Source organism: Psammomys obesus, unplaced genomic scaffold (assembly GCF_907164565.1).
Source record: "Psammomys obesus unplaced genomic scaffold, mPsaObe1.curated_primary_1811, whole genome shotgun sequence".
NCBI lineage: Eukaryota > Metazoa > Chordata > Mammalia > Rodentia > Muridae > Psammomys > Psammomys obesus.
Window position 1 is genome coordinate 2,847,738 of NW_026585580.1, and position 24,124 is coordinate 2,871,861.

At 37.4% G+C, this 24,124-nt stretch overlaps 1 protein-coding gene across 5 annotated transcripts in view; it reads right to left on the minus strand.

The window, feature by feature from the left end:
• Fam135a (family with sequence similarity 135 member A) overlaps positions 1–24,124 on the minus strand; it is a 90,054-nt gene that overhangs the window by 48,236 nt on the left and 17,694 nt on the right. For 3 of the 5 annotated variants that reach the window (XM_055606119.1, XM_055606108.1, XM_055606099.1), the window contains exons 3-5: positions 22,571–22,662; positions 21,345–21,461; positions 9,693–9,772 (exon numbers count right to left, since the gene is read on the minus strand). In XM_055606119.1, the coding sequence (XP_055462094.1) occupies positions 9,693–9,772; positions 21,345–21,421 (157 nt within the window). In that variant the 5' untranslated portion in view covers positions 21,422–21,461; positions 22,571–22,662. Of the gene's footprint in view, positions 1–9,692; positions 9,773–21,344; positions 21,462–22,222; positions 22,284–22,570; positions 22,663–24,124 lie in introns of those variants that run through there. The other 2 variants (XM_055606129.1, XM_055606093.1) reach the window with 1 other exon arrangement.

The window sequence follows — 24,124 nt, forward strand, 5'->3', positions numbered from 1 at the left end:
CTGCAGTCTTCTGGATAACACCTGAGCCGTTTTCAGTTTGTCCAAGACCCAGGAAATTCTTGAAGGAGCCTTTTCCCATCTTGGTAGCCTCCTTTCCAACCTGTCTTGCTTTGTGTGTCAATTCCACATATTTGTAGATCAGGTGACTGGCTGTGGTGGGTTTAACCAAACCTGTGTCCAATGGTGATGATGCTGGTGTGAGTCTTTTCCATTCTGGTTTTGAATTAGAGTGGTTTTCACAACATCTGTGCTGTGTCAGCAAACTCATTGCAAAAAGCTAAATTTTAAAAATAATTACTCATTTACTTATTCCTGTCTGTGCGCTTACACTTGTGTGCGTGTATGCCACAGTGCAGGTGTGGCAGTCAGGGCACAACTTGAGGGAGTTGTTTCTCTCCTTCCAAGGTGGGTTCCAGAGATTGAACAGGTCACTAAACTTGGTGGCAAGACCCTTTAGCCACTGAGACACCTCACTGGCCTGCATCTCTTCTTCTGAGTGGTAATGATGTGACACTTTTGTTAGACTAAAGCTACCTTCTTGAATGAGTTCTTCCAGTGAACTATCGAAATTAGTGAATAGTAGAGCTCCTAAATTTGAACTCAGTGTATTTTTTTTAATTTTTTTTATTACCATTTACTCACTTTGTATCCCAGCTGAAGCCCCCTCCCTCATTCCCTCCCAACCCCACCCTCCCTCCCTCATCTCTCCCTGCCCCTCTCTAAGTCCACTGATAGGGGAGGTCCTGTTTCCCTTCCCTCTGACCCTAGCTTATCAGGTCTCATCAGGACTGGCTGCCATGTCCTCCTCTGTAGCCTGGCAAGGCTGCACCTGCTCAGGGGGAGATGGTCAAAGAACCAGCCAAAAAAACCAACCAAACAAAAATCCCCCAAAAACAAAAATAGCAACAACAATAACAACAACAAAACAAAAAGAAAAATGGACAAGAATGCTAACTTATAGAGGATCCTAGAACTTTTTGCTTTTAAAAATAATTTTTGTATTTCATTCTCCCAGTGCTTTCCCTTAGTGGCAAATACTTCATGTTTTTACTAAAATCTTCTTTATTTCTTTTCTAGTTTGTTTTTAAAACTAGTTTGAAAACCTTTTCTTGTTACATTGTAACATTCTTTCAGCAGCTTCCAGGTTATACTGCTATTGTGGCTAAGTAATGTGTGAATCACTGAAATTATGTTAACATTTTTTCTTTTTAAAGCATTAATAATTTCCTCTTTATACCTGATGTTTTACATGTTTTTATAGTCAAAATTGAATACATTTTTTTCTTTAGAGATACTTAAATTGCAGTGTGAGAATATTTTCCTTTATTATGACATTAAAATTTTTATTCGTCCTTCTAAAATAAAATATTAATCCTAAAAAATACAAATTTGAACTCAGGGGGTCTGAAGTGAGGGCTGCTGCTGGCCACTACACTTGTGAATGGTAGCTGAAGGAGGGCTATCTACTTAACCTGTGAAATCTGGTTTGCCTCAAGAAATAATACTATATGAGAGAAACAGTAAAAAAGTCCAGATGGGCAAGGTGACGGAAAGAAAGCAGGCAGCAGCGGTGTAAGTGAGGAACTGCTCTAAAATGACTCGGCTTAATTCTTCAGCAAGGTGAGAAAGATGTTCGCATTAGGGAACACTGGACATAAAGGTAAGCCTAGCAGTACCAAAAAGCACTCAGGGGAAGAAGGTACGGTGATGTTTGGGACATGTGAAGGGATGCCCAAAAGAGAAAATAAGCTATAGATCACAGGAACAAGACTTGTGCAAGAGAAATTATTTGCATACTCTGAGATGTTCCTTATGTTCATAGGCTGGTATAGCAGTAATGACTTATAAGAAATGGTCTTGGGCTGACAAGCTGCTCAGCGGGTCAAAGCTCTTGCTGCGTAAGCCTGACAACTTGAGTTTCTTTCCTGGAGCCCAAGGCAGAAGTAAAGAATTAACTCCTGCAAGCTATCCTCTGTCCCCCACACATGTACTGTGGCATGTGAAGGATTGTATGTATACACATACTTGCAAGTAAAATATTTTTAAAAGTGTTTTTTACAAGTACTTACAGCTTTTCTATGCGTTTGAGATCTGTCACAATATACATTTCAAGGAAAATGAAACAGTTCAAAAATTCCATTCTGAATGTTTTAGAGAAGAACTGAGGTGAGTGAAGAAATTTTCCTTAATACAGTATAGATTCTGTGTGAAGGCCTCAAATAATGCTAATTAGAATTTGTTGCCTCAAGAAGCAAAGCCTTTTCCTATTCCTCTTCCCATGAATTCTGTTTCTTTTTCAAATGGGCTCTTTCCTCTCCTGTATGTTCCTTTGTATTCAAGTGTTTGTTATGAACACGTATATAGGGAGGTGGGGAGGACCGGGGTGTGTTTAACAGTAGAAGTCGTTCTTAGATGTCTTTCTCAATCACTTTTTACCTTATTTTTTTGTGGGGGGCAGAGCTTCTCACTAGACCCAGGGTTCATCAATTCAGCTAGACTGCTTGCTAGTAAGCCCCAGGAATTCTCTCCCCCTTGTGCTAGGATTACAGCTGAGTGCTGCCATGCCCACCTTCCCACCTTTTTATGTGGATGCTGGGATCCACACATATGCCTTCATACTCCCATAGTATGTACTTTACAAACCGAGGCCTATCCTACACTTTGCCACCAGGACTGGGACCTCCTTGTTTTTTAGCTTTCAAATACTGTCTCTCTTTTAAATCACAATTTATACTGTTGAGTTTCCTTAGGCTACTGCTACCCACTGAGCACTTCACCCATTCTTGCAGTCATCAAGATCCTAATTTCTTTTTAATTAATTTACTTTACATCCCAACTGAAGTTTCCCCTCCCTCCTCTCCTTCCAGTCCTTCCCTAAGATCCTAATTTCTTAATTCAGAATTATTCCCCCCAATACTACCGTATATATTACTCCTGATGAATAGCAATGCAGGTAAACCCTGCACTCCCAACTTTCTAGGTATTTTTCCTCTGTGCGCTCCTAACCCATAGTCCTCCTTAGCTCCGTTTTCCTATGGTCATTTTCTAGCTTTTGACATTACCTTTGACTGCAATTCTTCCGAAATGTAGATTTTAATCGACTTGTTATAACCACACCTATCTTCCCAGCTTACTTCCCCAGGTTGTAGAGAAATTTTAACCCAGAAACATAGCTACTTTGGCAAGGGATCATATCCAAAGACCTACATCTGTGTGAGCCAGCTGGAATACACACCATTAACCCCTCTGGCTGGAACACTAGACACACCTTTAATCCCAAACGGTGGTATTTAATTTAGACAGAAAGTGACAAATCAGAGAAAGATTTGCTGGAATGAGTAAGAGATAGGACATGTCCAACCTGAGAGAGAGAGAGACAGAGAGAGAGAGAGACAGAGAGACACACAGAGAGAGAGAGTCTGAGAGAGACTAGCTAAGAACAGCAGAGAGAGTGTGAGAGAGTACAGTACAGGAGCACAGTACCTACACACAGGAATACAGTGGAGTTTGGTGTAGTTGAGTTGAGTGTAGTTGAATTTGTGGAGTTCAAAAGCAGTTTTTCCAAGCAGAACAATTCAGCAAGAATTTCAGTTTGAATCAGTCAGCTTGGAGAGAAGTTTTGTGCCAGAATAGCTGAGTTGAACCAACCAGCCAGAGTTCAGAAAAAAATTAGATAGGATGAGCTTATTCAGCAGTAAGTCTCGGGGACTGAAAACATTCTAGGCTTAGGTTAGCATACAGACACTGGAAACTGAAGCTTTCAGGTCTGGGCTTGCAGAAGATTAGACTATATGGAGGCTAGAAGCTTCCAAGCATAGGCCTAGGGATAGTCAGATAGAAATGTCCTGGGCTCAGCCCAAGCCATATATTCGTAAAGCCTGGGCACAGCTCTCATCTCAGCCCCACTTCTGAGGATACAAAAATGGCATTTATACCAGGTAACAAGGTCCAATAATCCTTTGCCCCAATTAGAACCAATTTTGTGACTCTTCTTCCTTTTCAGATCTCTCCATTTTCTTCCAAGTACCCACGTTCCTTCTTACCACACTTAAATTCTGATTCCTCACTATCACAACCTCTTATATATACACACCCCATTAAGAGAATCCAGGAGGAGTAATATGTGCCAAGAATACCAGAGACTTTCAAGGCTGAAATAAAATATTGAAAATTCCAATCTAGTCTGGGCAACTCAATGAGACTATGTCTCAAAACACAAAAAAGAACCAACTATCAAACATCCTATTATAAAGAGAGGGTGTGTGTGTGTGTGATTATATACTATTCCTATTTCTATATGCTAGCTTGTATATCGCAATTTTGCTAAATCTAGATCCCTAATCCACAGTTATACTCACAAGTAAAATGTGCCTGGGGAACAGTGTATAGCTATTCAGATTGCCTATGGTTTACATTCATGACCACTTATTTCAAGTGGGCCCTCAGTGCTACCTAGCAATCATGCTGACTGTTTATAACTCACAAATAAATTGTGACTTCTTCACAATTTATTTTCTTTCCCCAATCCTAGCCTTCTATGATAACTTTGTTATTTCATGACATAGTCATCATCATCTGAGAGTTTCTATAAGCTCTGTTTAGTAGTGGAGATGGTTGTAGACAAACATTATTTCCTTTTCTTGCAAACAGCTCAAGTTCTTGGCATTTAGTTTATTTATCTAATGCACCCACCCACCTTCTTCTCTATTCAGCCTATTTGTTACAGCCAGAATTTTAGATGGCCATTGATTCTCACTTTCTGGTGTCCATGCCCTTGTAAAATTTCTTTCCACAAAGTAATCAGAATTAATGTTTGTGAATACACCAAAAATAATGGTATAATTTGTGTAAACACAGCAGAAGTAACCTACTTTAATTCATAAGAGACTCTGAACCAGAGGCATGGGGCTAAATTCCTGACACACAGAAACTGTGATAATGTGGTATTTAAAACTAAGTTGGGTGGCAAATTTTTACACAGCAAGAATTAATTCACATTCCAGCTAGTCTCTGATCCATGCAACTGCACATCAAGACCAATGAATTCTGCACTGTTAAATCCAATGGAAAATTCTCAAATTTCATTCACTTGTCAGCATCTGCCATAGCTACATTAAGACTCTGAATAAACCAATAAAGTACATCAACAGAAACTGGGAAGAGAGCTCATGGGCAAACATGAGGACTCAATTTTGGATCCTAGTATCCACATAAAAACCAGTCATGGTGGTAGTCAGCTTTTTGTAGAACAGAGACAGGATACCCAGAACTTGCTGGTTTGCTAGTCAAGCTGAATCAGCAAGCTTCTGGTTCAGTGAGAGATGCTGTTTCAAAAACAAAAACAAAAAAAGGTAGGGGAGAGACTGGCCTCTGCCCCATAACATGCACACTACAGCAACAAATGTTATCAAGAATTCCTTAGCAAATAGTTACCAATCAAAAATGAATCTCAAAGAGATATGTTCCAAGCTCCTATACTATCTAATTACTCCTTCCTTTCATTAAATAATGGCTAGACAACTGAGACCTAGCAGAAATCTAAATGAAGCTTCTAAGCATGCAAGTTAGAAACCAAAACATTCTATTAGTATCATTCTTAGAGAAAAAAAAAAAAGGATAAAACACAAACTCTTTCACCTGCAAAGAAAATATCGTTAAAGTTTTTCATAGACGTCTTTTATTCTCAAAGTTCCCTACAATTTGTCGAGGGAAGAATTTTATCACAAATGGACACTGATTTGCTACAGTTTTTCTTTTCTAAAATTTGATTTTTAAAGTAGCATACTGCCCTGCATATTTGTGGAGTATGGTTGTAGTAGCATGTAAGTAGTATGCAGTGGTCAAATCTAGGTAGTTAGCTTTTGTAAGTATCACTCAACTCTACTGCTGTGTTACTCTTTTTACACTACTGCAATGTCATTTGCAAAAAGGCTTGGAAATAAGTCAAAGCAGGCATATACTCAATTTATTGTTCTGAGTCAGAAACAGCTTTTCAACATGTTGATAAAATGCCTCCACGAGGTCAAGAACCATTTCTTTTTCAGACCGTTAGTATTCGGTTGAGCACTACATCTTATATCTAGTAGACACTTCATGAGTATTTTTGAATAAATTACCATTTGACCTCTTAATTGAGTAACCTGTTTTTTTCTTCAAGTAACCATTTGCATTTTGCTGGTTAGCTATTTTTTAACACATTCATTGACTCTAGACACTTTACAGATACAGAAGCTTAGTATTTATATTAATCTGTATCTTAGTAGTATCACTATCTATATTTTCACTTCCTTGGCTAAACAAGTAGCTTTGCTATCGCTTTTGTACTGTGTGAACAAGCAAGCTTTTATTGACCTCACCTCATTATCTAGTATGGCAAAGTAAAAGAGCAGCATAAGCAAGCACCACGCCTGCTTTCTGAGTTCATAGCACAGTCTGGACCCTATGCAGGCAACTAATTTCAATCTTGTCTTGACAGAATCAAGCTGTTCAAATGGGAGCAAGCAAATGGAAGCTTGAAATGCCAAGTCAAATTAAAGGCTTTATAATTAAAAGTTTACTGAAAGATGATAAAATCTGATAATGAATTTTATACTCAAGGGTATTGAGATTATTCAGTTACCAGTAACAGTAAATAGAGACATAATATGAATTGCCTTCAGTTACTTATTTCCTTAAACTATCTGTATTTTTAAAGTGCTGTTCTTTAATGTGTTTGATATTGGGTTGCTATAATGAAATTTTATTTCTCAGAAAAAAAGCGAGTTTTCCCAAGGGGCGTAAAAGGAAGCTGGTGTCTGAATCCTAGTATTGACACTGTCACTATTTGAGTGGACCATGTCTGAACCAGCACGAAAGCCATATTTATGTCTGGAGGTCTACCTATCGATCTACTTAATTAGATCAACACTCAAATAGCTAGCCTCCCTTAAGTTTCTCCTAGAAACTTTAAACGTTTTTTTCTTTCATGCTATATACTCATTACAATTTAATAAATCCCTGTGCTCTTATGATGTAACAAAATCCAAAAAAAGCTGTTGACAGGTTTTCAACCTATAAATTCAACTAGAAGAAGACTTATCTACAGTCATATGAACCAAGGAACTGGAAAGTAGAGGAAGAAAAAATTTGAAAAAAATAAGTAACAATGTAAGTATTTTTAAACTAACTGATTTTTGCCTATTTGCCTGTATTCAGAAAAAAAAAAAAAAAAGTCTATCAGAGGGGCTGAAGAAATTGCTCAGCAGTTAAGAGCTCACTTTCTTATTGCCATGAAAAGTAGCTTCTGCTCCAATTGTCAAGACATAAATTGCTCAAAGGTTCAGAAGGGCTGCAGGGCACAATGTTCACATCATTTCAATGACTGGTTCCTAAGACCCTGGCAAGATTCGTAATTCCATTTACTGACAATCAAGATACCGAGATTATTTCTGATTAGGGACAGAAAGAGTTACTCTTGGCAGGAATATATAAGTGTGTGGACTGTATGTATGTATGTATGTATATATGTACGTATTATAAAATACAAGTAGCAGTCTGTGAGTCACTCAAGGTCTACAGAATAGGAAAGGTAATCTTGAGCTACTGCTAAATCTTTGGTGATTTATTCTTCATGCTCTTCCTAGTCCCCAGCTCACCAGTTAAGAAGTAGAAGTAGAGAAATGCTTTATAAAGTTTAGAAAAAGCAGTTATAATAATCACAATGCAATTTTCAGCAAAACACATCAACCAGATGCAATGCTTTGACATTTAATTCTATCTTCTAGATTAATCTAAATATGTAAAATTTTGCTTTCTACTTATAAAATTGCTGTCTACTTATCACTGTCTCTACTGCCTGCTAGTTTTGGCATCCATAATCAGAATTACTCTGTAATATTCTAAAGATGACTAGAATTTCTAGTCCTTCCATGAAATTGTTTAGAACCTAGAAAACTAAGGTAAAAGTAATTCTTTGAGTTACTAAAGTTTACTTGTAACAGAAAATTTAATCTCTTAATATAAAATTTCCTCCTCCTCCCAAACAAATTATACTTATCAAGAACAAAGAGCTATTTCTACTTGATACAGTAAGACTATGCAATAAATATAGCCAAATTGTTCTTTCTAGCACACTTCATTCTGGCCTTTCACACAGTCATTTGCTAGGAATCCACACTTACCTCATTTTTCTCAACACTCTTTCTAGAATTCTTATCTCTTCCCTTACCCCTAATTAGAATTTTCCGGATTAACAAAATAATTTTTTAATTTATTTATTGTGTATATAGTGTTCTGTCTGCATGTAGAGAGCACCAGATCTCATCTTAGATGGTTGTGAGCCATCATATGGTTGCTGGAATTCGAACTCAGGACCTTTGAAAGAGTAGCCAGTGCTCTTAACCTCTGAGCCACCTCTCCAGCCCTAACTAAATGATCTTACAACTAAACATTTAAAAAGCAATGCTTCTAAATTAATTCTAAATCAGAATGAAAAAAAAAGTAAAGTTTATGTCCTCCTGAGGAAAATGTCAACTGTAAAAAAATATTTGCAATTATCAGCCAGGCAGTAGTAACGCACACCTTTAGTTGTAGCACTTGGGAGACAAAGGCAGGTGGATCTCTGAGCTTGAGACCAGCCTGGTCTACAGAGAGAGTTCTAGGACAGCCAGGGTTAGACAGACAGAGAATCCCTGTCTCAAAACAACAACAAACCTCAAAACCAAAACACCAACCACACACAACTTTTACATGTCAAAATTACATTAATATATAATATATACTGATTAAATATATAACAATATAGAAGTGTATTATTTACATATTTTATATATTAATAGACTGTATATTGCTATTTACATCTATTAACATTACATTTCTGTTCTTGCCTGAGATTAGAAGTGTTTAAAATTTTTAATTTTAGCAGGCTGTGGTGGTGCACATCTTTAATCCCAGCACTTATGGCAGAGGCAGGCAGATCTCTGAGAGTTCAAGGCCAGCCTGGTCTACCACGTGAGCCCAGGACTTGTTAAAAGATTTTTAATCTTTTTCAGATTGTGAAATATCTGGATATAAATGTTGTGCTAGAGATGAAACTCAAATCTAAAGGAAAATTCACGTTTTTATACATGAATGACAGATAATTTTATATAGCATTTTTACTCTACTTCTATACAGCTGAAATCCCAGTATTCAAGAGTCACAAGGATGCACAATTCAAAAGCATATTGTAAAATTTCATCATATAATAGTCTGGTAATTTTTTGGGGGTGGGTGGATTCAAGACAGGGTTTCTCTGTGTAGCCCTGGCTGATTTGCAGATGAGTCTGGCCTCAAACTCAAAGAGCTCCACCTGCCTCTGCCTCCCCAAGTGTTGAGACTAAAGGTGTGCGCCACCATAACCTGGTTAGTCTTGGTTATTTCAGTCAATGTGTATTAACTTTTACTGCATACCCTTTTAAACCTCAACTTACATAACTAATAGCACACATATCTATGTTTATTTTCATGGAATTTTATAAACATTTTCGTATGTTCATTTTTAAAAAAACCAAATTAAGCCTGTTTTACTGATTTCTTAAAAGGGAAATCAGAATGATCCTACGTGGTAACTGATGCCTATAATGAAAAGAGTAAAGGGATTTATAAAATATTATAATTGACCAATATGTTATTTCAAATTCTTATTTTTAACTTGAAAAGGTTTCTTGACTTACCTGTAGCATGTAACAAACTGGCTTCTACTCTGTGGGGAATTCTTGGTGGGATTTTCATTGATGCACGTATTTGGTAGAAACTAAAACAATAAATAAGGAAGTCATTTTAAAACATATGTTCCTATCTATAAATTTTGTGTCTATTAAAATAAAAATTTGAGCCAATTTTACCAGTTTCTATAGGTCCTCTGTGGACTGGTAAGGCTCATATCCACCTATGAAATGTTAGCATAGCATGAAACCAAAAGAGAAACTTCCCATGTATAAAGATGGACAATAGAAACAGAAGCATATACATGGTAGCTTTTACTCTATAGCAGTGAGTGTGATACTAACCTACGAGAGTAGGAAGTCATCTAAGAACATCATGTAATTTATTCATCTTTCTTTAAAAGATAATAAAATTGGGCTGGTAAGCTTTCAGACACTTCTGATCTGATATCTTAAGTTCAATCATTACAACCTTCACGGAGGAAGCAAAGAACTGACTTCCAAAGTCTGTCCTCTGCCTTCAACATCCACGTGGGCACTTTTACGTGTGCACACATGCACACATGTATGTTTTTGTACACACACATACACAAACTAGCAAGTGTGAAAAATATTAAAGAAAATAAAATGTTCTTAATTGCAAATTTGAGAAAGACCTCAGATTAATTTTAAATAGCTTTTAAAAAATGGCTTTACACATGCCTGCAATTTTAGTATGCAAGAACCAGGAAGCTGGGACTGAAAGAGTCTAAGTTTGAAGCCAGCCTGGCCTTTGTAAGGCCCTGCCTCAGAAAAACAAACAACAACCCTTCATATTATAAGCTATAAGGTGCTATGTGTATGTCTGGAGGAGAAGAAATTAATAGTCGGATCCAGCTGTTAGCTCAGGGAGCAACAATGACTTGCTGGAGGTGAAGCTGGGTACAATGGAGTTCCATGGAGAGCTTGACAGTGCTTGGCAGCTGATGCTTGTTGGGAGAGGAGCGTATCAATTTCCACTAGGGATGAAACTCTGACATGCTATCCGTGTTCTAATGGAACAGAAGCAAATATACAGTATGGCCTTAGGAATACACTAGCAGCACTAAGAGGTCTCGAAAGAAAAAAAAGAAAAAGAGCACATGAAGTTGGGAGGGAAAGTGAAGTGGGGGAAGTAGAGGAGAAAGGAGACAGACCAACTGAGGCACTCTGTTCACATACATGAAATTACAGATTTTTAAAACTAATTATTTGAAATATGTATTTGGTTCAATTGTTCAAGAACTCAATTGTTTTCAAAGCTACTTTATACATTTTTACATACTTGTTCTAACACATTTTATCAGTCATTGTAGTAATTTTAAATCAGGTAAAAATTATGAGTAAAAACTTTCTATTAACACAAGATTTCTCAAAGGGAGATGAACATTAAAACTCAAAGATAAACTTGTTATGGTGACACGCATCTTTGATCTCAACACTCAAAGATGCAGAAGCAGAAGCAAAGGCAGGCAAACTCTGTGAGTTTGAAGCCAGCCTGGTCTATACAATGAGTTTCATGATAGCCAAGGATAATGACACCTTGTTTAATATAAGATAAACATACTAAAATCTGTACACCCAAAGAAGCTAAGCAAGAAGGAGGACCCTGCGTAAGATGTTCAATCTTCATTCAGAAAGGCAAACAGGACAGGCATCAGAAGAGGGAGAAAACAGGGAACAGGACAGGACCACACCACAGAAGGCCACTGAAAGATTCTACCCAGAAAGGTATCAAAGGGGATGATGAGACTCACAGCCAAACTATGGGCAGACTGCACGGAATCTTATGAAAGAAGGGGGAGATAGAAAGACCTGGAGGGGACAGGAACTCTACAAGGAGAGCAACAGAACCAAAAAAAATCTGGACACAGGGGTCTTTTGTGAGGATGATACTCGCAACAAGGACCATGCATGGAGATAACCTAGAATCCTTGCACAGATGTAGCCCATGGCAGCTCAGTGTCCAGGAGGGTTCGTTAGTAATGGGCACAGGGACCGTCTCTAACATGAACATAGGGGCTGGCTCTTTGATCACCTCCCCCTGAGAGGGGAACAGCCTTACCAGTCCACTGAGGAAGACAATCAAGGCAGTCCTGATGAGACCTGATAGATTAGGATCAGAAGGAAGGGGAGGAGGATCTCCCCTATCATTGGACTGGGGGAGGGGTACAGGAGAAGAGGAGGAAGGGAGGGTGAGATAGAGAGGGAGTGGGGGAGGGGGCTACACCTGGGATACAAAGTGAATAAACTGTAATTAATAAAAATAAAATAAAATTTTAAAAAGTGAGATTAAATAAATATAAAAAAAGAAAGAAAAGGCACTGTGTCACTGAAGCTGAAACTGCTGAGATCATGTTCTCCGCAATCACAGAAAACAAAAGCTTGTTTCACATGAATGTCCTTCCTAAGAAACAGGAATTATTCTTAGTTTCTAAGTGGTTCTTTCTGTTTACTTTATGTACATGAATGTCTCGCTGCATACGTGTATCTGCACCACTGAGCGCAGTGAGGAGGGCAGAAGCTCCTAGAACTGGAACTATAAAGGGTTATGGATTGTCAGGAGTGCTTTAGCCTGTCAGTTTTTCTTTCAAGTAAGAATGGTTTTTCATGAAAACGTGGCTAATTCAACTCAAACAATTATGAATTGAACCATGATCCCCTGCAAGAGCAGAAAGTACTCTTAACCCCTTAACCTCGTGGCTCTTAACCTTCCTGCTGCTGTGGCCCTTTAATACATATAGTTCTTCATGCTGTGGTGACTCGCAACCATAAAATCATTTTTGTTGCTACTTCATAACTGTAATTTTGTTTCTGTTAAGAATCGTAATATAATTTTGTGTTTTCCAATGGTCTTAGGCAATTGCTGTGAAAGGGTTGTTCAATACCCCTTAAAAAGGAAGCAACCCACAGGTTGTGAGCCACTGCCCTAACCCATCTCCTCAGCCCCTATTTTCTTTTATTGACACAGTTCTCACTATTTAGCCCTGGATGGCCTGGAACTCATTCTGTAGGACATACTGACCTTGAACTCAGAGATTCATGCATTTCTGCCTCCCTAGTGCTGGGATTAAATGTGTGTTCCAGTATACTCAGCTTTATTATTGTTTTAATTTTGTGTGTTTATGTGTCTGTGCCTGTGAGTGCAGGTGCCAATGGAGGCAAGTGGATCTGTGGGAGCTGAAGTTACAGGCAGCTGTGAGCAGACCAAGATGGGTGCTGGGAACTGAACTCAGGTCCTCTGCAGAGCAATGGGTGTTCTTGACCATGGAGAACAAGCACTAGACATCATTAAATCTCAACATTTGACTACAGTAAATGTTTGGTGAGAAATCAGTTCACATTATATAGTCCTGATGCTTAGTAAGTGTGACATTTGCTCCTATAAAAGCACTGCATCTGTTTGAGCTGAGAACTGAATATGCCACTTTTTCATAGAAAACCCTTCTTACTTAAGAAAGCCTGACAGACATTTCCTGTCATTCAAGGAAAACAATGACAGTTAAGTTTTCAAGTAAAAATTGCCTATATACCAAGTTCTAGACCAGCAGGAGGAGGAAGTGGGAGATAAACTTAGGTGTATACTGGAGAGCTGAATATTTGATGCTTATTTTTCTTTAATAATTTATTAAGTAGATTAACTTGTTAAATTAGCAAATAACATGCAGATGGGAGAGGGCAGGGACAAAATTAATCATAGTGAACGAAAGTGTAAAATGCCTTAAATGAACATAGCAAACTCCATGGAGACAGAATAGTAGGACTGTAGAAATATTTTAATTTAGAACATGGTTACTCTGGCAAGAGATCAGATCCAAAGTTTGTGATCCCGCTGGAATACACGCTCGCCTTTAACCCCAGGAGAGAGGCAAGCAGATCTCTGACTTCAAGGCCTGCCTGGTATAGAGCAAGTTTCAGGTAAAGACAAGCTTAGGTCTAGGCCTAAGGTACATGTTTTCATTCCCAAACCATGAAGGTAACCACACCTTCAATCACAAACCATGAAGGTAAAGATAGTTCGTAAAAGAAAGCACCCACGTTTCAAAGTGATGTCTAATTGAGTTGCAGTAACAGTGATGAATCAGAAATACTTGACAGAATATGCCCAACTCTCCTGAGAAAGGGAAGCTTCTTATGGGGGGGGGGGCACAGAGAGGGGAAGACAGAAAGAAGAGAGAAGGGACAGGAGAGAGAGAAGAGAAAAGGGGGAAAGAGAAGGTTTCAGTGGGGGAGGAGGAGGCAGTTTTTTCTAGGAACAGTAATAGAGAGACAGGTTGCATAGAGAGAACTCAGGTGAACACCGAATGAGCTAGAGGATGAGAAGCAGCCAGGAGATTAGAACAGACTGCTGGAGTTAGTTTGAGGCCATGCAGAGCAATTCAGGGGCCAAGAGAGAAGACAGAGGAAGTCAGCTGGGAGAGGAGTTTGAGTCACAACAGATAGGTTGAGCCAGCCAGCCCAGAACTCAGTAAAAACAAGAAAGGGTGAGCTTATTAAGCAGTAATTCTCAGAGGCTGAAACATTCTAGGCCAAGGTTAGATTGTACCAAGGCTAGAATCTTCCAAGACTAAGTATAGGTTAGCAGAAGAAGGCACTAAGCCTCCCAAACAACAATTGAAACAGGATAAAAAAAGGTCTTTTTACTTAGTACTAGTAAGATTAAGATGAAGTCTGCTGCAAACAAAGATAGTTGAGAATTAAAATAAAATCAGGAGAAACCTTAAAACCAGAGAGAAAACTTTCTACAAGCTCTTCAATCTCCCATGTGACCATATTTACCATGGTTAAATATTAAGTGAAATATTATAATTTTTAAGCATAAGTAAATGAGACAAAAGCTTATTAAGACTAAACAACTACTAGGTAATGTTTCATTTTTAACCTCTGAAGCAGTACTACTTCTTTAACCACAATCCTGTGTTTGACAATTTACACAAAGCTGAGCATTCAATGTATGTTGGCTAGAAAACAAAGCAAAACAACTCCACAAGACCTAAAATTTACAATTATTCCTGCCACAGAATGCCAGATATCAAAACGAACAAGAGTTGGTAAAGCTATGGAAGAAAAGTAATATGGCTGGAGAATACACATTAGTACAGCCATGACAGAGAACAATACAAGTTACCCAAGAAGCTAAAAACAACACAATCAAGATCCAGTAAATGAAATCCCTATGTTTATTTCATATTATATTATTACAAGAGTTAAAAAGTAAGCTACGTGTCTATCCATGGATTAAATAAGAAAATAGAGTGTATACAAAGAAATGTATACAGTTATAAAAAGGAAATTCTGTCATTTGAAGTAACATGAATGAACCTCAAAGAGATTTTGCTATGTGAAATAATCCAGGCACAAAAATTTCTACATCAACTTAGTTAGGTGTGAAACATAAAAATGCTGAACCTATGAAAGTGGAATGTAGACTGCCAGTAGAGGCCTGGGAGGGAGGGGGGGTGTGTGCATGTGAGGCTGGGGGAGGGGAGAGGGTTGTTCTGGGAGATAAAAGTGTTGGTCAAAGGATACAAAGTTTCTTTCAGTTACAAAAGAAAACTAAGTCCATGAGATAGCATAGTATGGTGACCACAGTTAATACAGTATTGCATATTTTAAGATTTCAAAAGAATTTTAAATGTTCTTACCACACACAAAAAGACAAGTAGGTGAGGAAATGGCCAAGATCACTAACTTAAATGGCTCCAAAATCTTATCAAAACATTACATTGTATCCTGTGATATACAATGACTACAGTGTTGTTGTTGTTGTTATTGTTTTTTAAGAAAATGTCCCAGTTAGAATACATTAGGGACAACCTATTGGATAGTTATAAAGGATGGGACACTGCCTAAATATTATTCATTGAAGACCAATGAACTTCAAGGCTTGTTAACAGGTTTGTTAGTATGTACCTCTTGTAGGTCATATATCCTGTTGTGCTTACTCTTCTCTGTGCTGAGGAAAAACAGCCTTGGATGCAGTGAACCAACGGATAGGTCTGGATTTGGCCTAGGACTTCAGTTTTCCACCCTGTTTACCTAGTCCCACAATTAGCACTATGGCACAATGTAATAGTTTTTTACCTAGTATTATATAAAATACTATCTTAATTGGCAAATATGGGTATTTGCTTGTTTCATATGCAGATGTTTTCTGGTAATAACTATAATTATCACCAGAAAAGTAGAGAATAATGGAAGAAAAAAAAAACCCAAAAAACAAGTAAAATACTGTTGAAAAAGTCAATTCCAATGTGTCCTATGAGCAATGTGATCAGATATTGTGTGAAGCCAATATGAACTGAGGGGTGTCCCATGATCATAAGAGAGAAAAATGAGACAATATCATTAAACATGCTAAGAAATCTATGAGTGCATTCTGCCACTGAATAAAAACTGACTATAACTAAAAGGGACTGGGGCACTGAAAATAACTGAACAGGAAAAAGGACAAAACCTTATGTCCTTTCTATATAGGCAGCACTTTAGAGCAACCAATAATTAATGAAGTAATGTTATCCTAAAAAGAATAAGAAAATTAGAATGCCACTGTTTTGAAATTCCTAGTAAAATAATCACTGTGGGCAAAGACCTTCAAAGGACACTATTGATTAGGTTATAAAAATCTTTATAAAGGTCCACCAGGTTGATAACACTTGAAGTTCATCTGTAACAAAAAGAAACAGCCAGACAATGTGTGTTCTGTAATATATCCAAAAAGACACAGCACCACTTGAGCATTTCTTTTTAAAACTCTACTGGAATTTAAGCCTTTAGATTAAGTCACTGATTATAGCCTTTAAGAAAAAAATCTAAGAGATATATAATCAAATGCAACCTCTGAATATAATTTTTTCAATAAAACAAAAAAATTAAATCTGATGATTAAAAGAATGTTGTACTTCTATGACAATTTTCTTGGAACTCCTATAAACTGAACTGTCTGTGGCAAAAGTGTTTAAAACAAGGCAGTAGGTGGTAGCGATGCCTCAGTGGGTTAAGGCTGCTTGCTACTGAGCCTGGTATCACCGAGTTGATATCTGGAGACCAGAGGTGCAGAGCGAGAACTGATGCCTGCAGGCTGTCCTCTGATCCCCACATGTAGGTAGACAACCCCACACATCACAAACAATAAAGTATATATAGCAATAAACATTTGTATTACATATACTCATCTACTTGTGTGTACGTATGTAGGGATGTACATGCTACAGTGTGCCTCTTGCCAATTCTAAGTGTTAAGAGGTCTCTGAATGGGTTCTTCCTCCCTGGACCATTGCCTACTCCATGACAAGATTTAGGATAAAAAGCTGTAAAAAAAAAAAAAAAAAAAAAAAAAAAAGTGGTGTTTGCCAAGCGGAAGCCATTCTGCATCAGCTAGTACTTACCCAAGCTGTCAGCCGACTGGACTGATGAGTGAGACCAGCAAAGATTAGCCAAGCCAAGACAGCTTAGCAGAACTACTTAGCTAATACAACATTAGGAGCAGAAACACATGTCTGATGCAGTGCTACTCTGTACTTGTTATTAGCTGTTTACAGATGCATTACCATAGAAATAAAAACAGAAATCAGTATCAAGGATTGGAACTTCCTATAACAAAAAGTTAAAACACAACGATTAAACTGTTAATTATAATAAGTGGAAAAATAGTGAAACTACAGAAAATTAGGAAAATAGTAACTCTTGTTAGGGAATGATACAACATACAGTTTATAATAACTTAGGAAGAAGGCAATGTTCTGAGAAACCTTTGGACATGAAAAAGCAACCCTAAGCATTTACTACTAGCTAAGCACTGTAAGAGACTACAGGAGAGAACAGGAGAAGAAAGGAGTCGCTTTCTATCAGGATCCAGGAACTATAGAGGACTTGGAAGTTGAAAAATAAAAATGTTTTTGTTTCTGGTCTCCTAAAAGATACTCAATATAAGATGAATCAAATATTATATCAAGAATGTAAGTGTACATTTTTCTTCAAAATTCACTAAAAGAATTAAGGTAGGCTGTAAGAAGGCATTCCTAGATTGACAAAAAGCTTTTTAGGAAGTTTACAGATGCTATCCCACAGAATTCTGGTCCTTAAATGGTAGTGATTATATCTAGAAAGTAAACATGTTTCATAAACACTTACAGGTATGCACTTTTAAAGTATGGACTAGGCCATGGCTGTATCAGGCATACAGAATGCCCATATGTCGAAAAACCCAGCAGCCTGGATTCCTGGCTATGGTCTGTGACTTTCTTAACCAACAGACTTCAGTGGATGAAACAATGTGCCAATTCAGGGGGCCTTAATTTTCTGACTTCTTTTATGAGAATTAAGTCAGGCTAGTCTACTGATGAATGAAAGGCTACATGGAGCAGACCAGAGCAGAGAAAAGCACAGCATTTTCATTTTTAATAACATGGCAAAATCGAGCCAAATCCTCTGAAAAACTAGGAAATCCCTTCCTGTAGTTAGCTAGTTATTGAGCACCTACCACTGTGAAGATAGGCTAGACAGAGGCCTGGGGGCAGAGGGTATGAGCTAGATTCTGTAGAAAGATCCTTGTAGCCTCACTTCAGTCATGAACCATCACCACAACTCCACCACGTCATTCTACCCGCTCCTTGCCTGTGCCTGAGATGTCATAGCAAGCAGGCTGAACTTAAAGCAAATCTCCAAAGAAAAGATGCAAAAGACTTTTTGTCCTACATCCAACAAAAGAAGGGACTGGACAAAAGTATGTCCCTGAGAAGGTGGGGATCTAAAACCTATGTTCCATAAAACCCAAGAGTTTTTCTTCAAAAAATGGATATCTTATAGACATGTAATCCCTTTTCCCTAGGCCTGAACTTCAATTAAAAAAAAAAAAAAAACTCCTAAAGGAATGACGAAAAACTGAACCCGGTGGCCCAGTAGCCTTTTCCTAGGAAAGCACTGGTCAAGCTGTCTCACAACTGACATATCTCCTGGACTCTGTCTCATGGTTTTCTATAAATTGTTAGATTGACACAGGAACAGTAGAGAGGAATTAATTTTTTCTCTTCCCGTTGGGTTAGACTAGGAATAAATCCAGTGACTTCACCAGACTGTTTCACCATGTCCTTTGGAGAACTTTTGGGACCTGAGTCAGCAGGTTATGGACCTGAGTACTGGACAACACAGGACCATGTATACACAGCCCTTCAGAGTTTCAGAGGAGCATTATTGCAGATGCTTCTAACCTGCTTGCTGCGCTATCTCTTTTTGCCTTCTTTGTTTTTGAAAAGTTTTTCCTGTGTAGTACAGTCTAGCCTGAAACATTTACAGAGCCCAGGCTAGCCTTACACTAATGATTCTTTGCTAGGCATTACACACATGAACCACCGTACAAAGCTATACTTCCATTTCTTCCATGCAACTGTCAATTTACCATGTGCGGTGGTTGGAATGAGGATGGCCTCCGAGGCTCACATGCTTGAAATCTTAGTCCCCAGTTGGTGGAACTGTTTGGAAAGAGCTAGGAGGTATGGCCTTATTGGAGGAGATAGGTAAATGGGGTCGGCTTTGAGGTTTCCATTTCCAAAGTGTATACTTCTCACTCTCTTTGCATTCAACCTAAAATCAAGATGTTACGTGCTCAACTGTTTCTGCTACCATGCCTTTGCTCTGTCACCACGGACTCTAATTCTCTGAAACTGTAAAGCTGAAGTTAAGTGCTTTTTATAAGTAGCCTTATTAATGGTGTTTAATCACAGCAATAGAAAAATAACTAAGATACCATGTTGACAATTACTTTTAAGTACTAGTAATAATAATTCTATTCTCACTTGGAAATGACCTACTGTTAGCTAAATCCACACTGTCAACTTATCTCCAGGTACTAAAAGCTATCACAAACACAGTTTGCCTTTCTTTTTGAATTTCAGAAAATATCTAACTTCCTAAAAACCCTTAAAAAATAACAGTCACATAGTGGTGACCCATAATAATCCCAGTACTTGGGAGACTGATGAACAAGAACTATCCTGAGTTTAAAGTCAGCCAGGGATATGTAGCAAGAAACTATCTCAAACAAAAAAACAGACCAATAAACAAACAAACAAAATCAATAAATAATATGTTCCTATTTCTAAGACTTGGCTCTATCATTTCACTCTTTGCCTACTTAAGTCTTACCTGCATTTTAATCCTATCTCTCAGGCAGGATAAACAGAAAGGAAAAAAAGGAAGGGACACAAAGGGAGAAAGAAGTTCCTCAACCTAGGATCTAGTTGGCTTTTCCTGCTGAAAGTCAAGAAACTTCAGAATAAAGCCAAAATTGCCTACAGAGATAATGCCTGTTTTCCTAAGTCCTTTCAAACAAGGATGCTAAAAACAAAGAGGCTGGAGAGATGCTTAGCAGTTAAAGAAAGTGGTGCTCTTGCAAAGGACCCAAGTTCAGGTCCCAGCTTCTGCATCATGTGGCTCACAACCATCTGTAAGTTCAGCTCCAGGGGATCTGAAGCCCTCTTCTGGCCTCTGTGGGCCCTGCATGTACATGCACAAACACACACACACAAGAGAACAAAATCTTAAACAGCAAATAAACTATGATTATTTAGGGCAAGGGTCTTTGTAATCCTGAAGTTCACTGTCTTAATACTTCTTTCACACCACTAAACCTAAACAAAGCACCCAAAAACCTTCTTAAATTTTCATTTACAAGAAGAAATTTTTGTAAACAGAAAGGTAAGCCAGCTCATATAATTTTCCTAAATGTTTAACTTAAAATTTAAGCCTTGCTTAATCTTTAAACCATGTTGTCAATTATGTGCTTTCCACATGTAACTGAGAAACAATCCTAGAGACAGGCCTGTAATGACACTGAAACAAGGCTTTCTTTTGAGAAGTTCACATTCATGACTCGGATATGGACTACAATTTTCCTTAACAATTATTTCTCTTAAATGCCAACTCTTTGGTTTTTTAAATTATTTTTATTTTCATTAATTACAGCTTATTCACTTTGTATTTCCCTGTAGCTCCCTCCCTTTTTTTGTTCATTTTTGTTTTTTTTTTTTAATTATTTTTATTAATTAAAAAATGTCAACTCTTGAGAGTACATTCTCCTTTGTCTTATTAACCTTTGTAAATAACTGCTTTACGCTGGCTCACTAAGGAAAACTTTTTTGCAAAGCATAAAAGAACTGGCTTTCCCTGAATGGAGATCTCTAAGTCGGGAAGGAAACTGCTGAGGCTGCACAACAGTGGTGGGCTGTGTTTTCCTGTCACTGCTAATATGACTGTAATGACTTTGCTAATGTATACACTCAGAAAAATGCCCAGCTTGATTTCTATAGACTTTCCTATAGCTACCGAAGCTTCATCATATAGGCTTTGTATTACTACTTAGCTGCTTCTTTGTAAATAACTTTCCTCTATTATCCACTATACCTTTAAACAGTAAAAATGATAACATTTTCATTAAAGCATCCTCTCAATGATCAATACAAAGTCACAAATACATATTAAATATATTCAGCATTATCACTACACCCATATACATAATACCCAAATATCTAGTTATATGAAATTACTTAAAGGGTATAATCACCTGAATATAGCTCATTGTTTTATTCTGTATATACTGGAACAAAACCTGCAATTAAATTCTTACTATAAATATAAAATGCATACCCTCTTTGGAATAAATCCACGTTGTAGAACTTGTTTAGCTCCACGGAGAATTCTACCATTGCTTGAACTTCAGTCATTTTTAATTTATACCCAGAGGACAATTCTGGTAATAGCACCCTAGTTAAAAAGGGGGAGTCATGAGAAACACAACAGAAATGGCAATTTATAAGCCTAACTTAACTTAATCCAACTAAGTAGTACCAGAATCCAAAGACTAGCAAACAGCAGAACTACCTTTACTACTTAAAACTCATTGGGTTTGAAGCTTTTCTAACATTTGTTTCCCCTGATGACATCCATATGATAATACATGAATAATTTTTTTTTTTTGTTAAGTGAAGAAGTATTTCTTAAAGAACAAAGCATTTTTGAATTTAAAAAATCCCTTTCATATAAAAGCCTAAAATTTCATTTTCACAGACATTAAGACAAAAAGGGCATAGACAACTGAAAATGAAAACAGTCACATCTTAAAATATATGGTTTTGTGTTAGTAGAATTTTTATAAAATTTGTGCCTTGACATGCATATTTTCTAATCTGCTTATTTCAGATAATTTTCTGATAAATATTTAAGCCAATAAGTGTAAATGAGATTATTTTAACTGTAACTATTACACCGGGAACATGTTAAACAGCCATTTAGTGTTATTGTTTCAGTGGTTTCTACCTTCACTATCCCCCAAAATAACAAACATCCTTACCAAGAGCTCATATTTTAAAAAGCAATTTAGAGAAAATAAAGGTTTGGAAAGAGTCTCCACTGATTTCTGGTATCTCGGCACCTCTTACTAACACAGGAGTACTGATAGCCTTTGTTCCAGGCTATGTACCCCAGGACACCTGCATACATCTTAAAAGCCAGAGATAGTGTCTTACATTAGAACAAAGGACAGATCTGCCTACTCTTCTACAAAGTAAAGCCTTCCAAAGCAGAAATGGATCCACTGTCCATTATCAAAGTCTCGGGGTTCCTCTCGTGTAATATCATTTACTCCTGTGTAGATGTCATCTGGCACTATCAGTGCTGTGAGTATAAACAATCTTTGTCTTTGACTGGTGAGGCCAATGTCTTCTGTCAACCTATGGCACGATGGCAAGCAACTCATTAGCATGCAAGCATAGGAAAATCTCCAAGCCTTCACAGCTCTTAAAGTACTTCCCTGAAATTTAGCAAGTATTCCAACCTATAATGAAATAAGTGAAAAAGAAATGCCATATGCTTACCTCTGCTGATCAAATCTTCATTTTATATTATTAAATAACCAATCTTGTATTTCCGGTTACTGGTTCTTGTTGTTAAAAATATATTGTTCCCCCTATGAGAAAGAAACAATAAAATCTCAAAATTATAGATAAAAAGTCTTAAAAGTACCTATGTTTCAAAAAAAAAAAAAAGAACCTATGTTTTATTACTTAATACTCACAATTTACACAGGACTTAAATACTCCTTAAAGCTTGGGAATAGATTAAAACTTTATCACTAACTATTATGTATTTCTATTAAGGACTCAAATAACATAGATAACACAGTACTATACTGTGTACTTTCTTAGTTCAGTGGCTCAGAAAACACTTCTCAGTGAATACCTAAGACATTAGAGACCTATCTTAATTTCTAAGATAGAGAACTCTTCATTTAAAATAACGAAGTAGTGATTTTTTTAATTTCACATATTTTGTACAGACATGTATGAAGAAAAATATACTATTTAAAATAATGACAAAAGGCTGCCCAACTATGCTTTTCTAACATTTCAAGTATATAGATGAAAAAACTTCTGACGTTACCATTAACTGTGTTAGGTTCCAAAAACACTGAAGTGAGGCTCATGTTCATCCTTTACTTTTTTTTCATTCTGTCATGATGGTGTAGACTGTGCCAAGTCCTAAGACTGCTACTTAAGTAATCTCATCAATTACAATAAAGATTAATGTACATTAAATCAATGTATCTTTAGATAAGAGATCCCCCCACTTCATAAAAGTTAGGTCAGTTCTGGATGCCAGTGGGCTCAGCAATCACACAAAAAGCATCAAGCACATAGAGTATAGTACAAGAGTCACATTTAGTCTTTATGACATTGGTTCCAAGATGCTATCGTCCTTCTATCTTCATCCCCTTTAAGGTACCTAGATAACACTCACTGCACATCAAACAGTGGTAGGCCTATTACAGGGATGAGAGAAACTTTAACCTAGTTTAAGCTCCTTTCATTTTGGGATCCGGTCATAATAATTGGGCTTTTCTTATGTACAGAATTTCATATGAGGCTGAAGGGACAGCTCGGCAGTTAGGAGCATTGGCTGTTCTTCCAGAGGACCTGAGTTCAAGTCCCAGCACCCACATGGCAGATAACAACTGTCTGTAACTCCAGCTCACACAGATATCTATATGGGCAAAACACTGACACACAATAAAGAAATAAATCATTAAAAAATAATTTAATATGGGAAGCATATTTAGACTCCCAAAACTTATGAACCAATAATTACCAAAAATAGGGTACACTTGCAACAAAATCCTAAAATACATGGCATTAGCTTAATAATTACCAGGCAACAAGGACACATACTACTAAAATACTGATAGTCTCCTACTTACACAGGGCAAAAGAACTGTCTACAATAACCTCCAGAACTAGGTTTCCCTCTAAATGCAGAGCCCCAGAAAAGTAGCTGAAAAGAATCACAACACTTGTTGTGTTGGTGACTCTTTGGGTGTTGAATCTGGCTAGTTCGTAAGCAAAGATGAAAGGAAATGAAAGAGCAGAAACTGG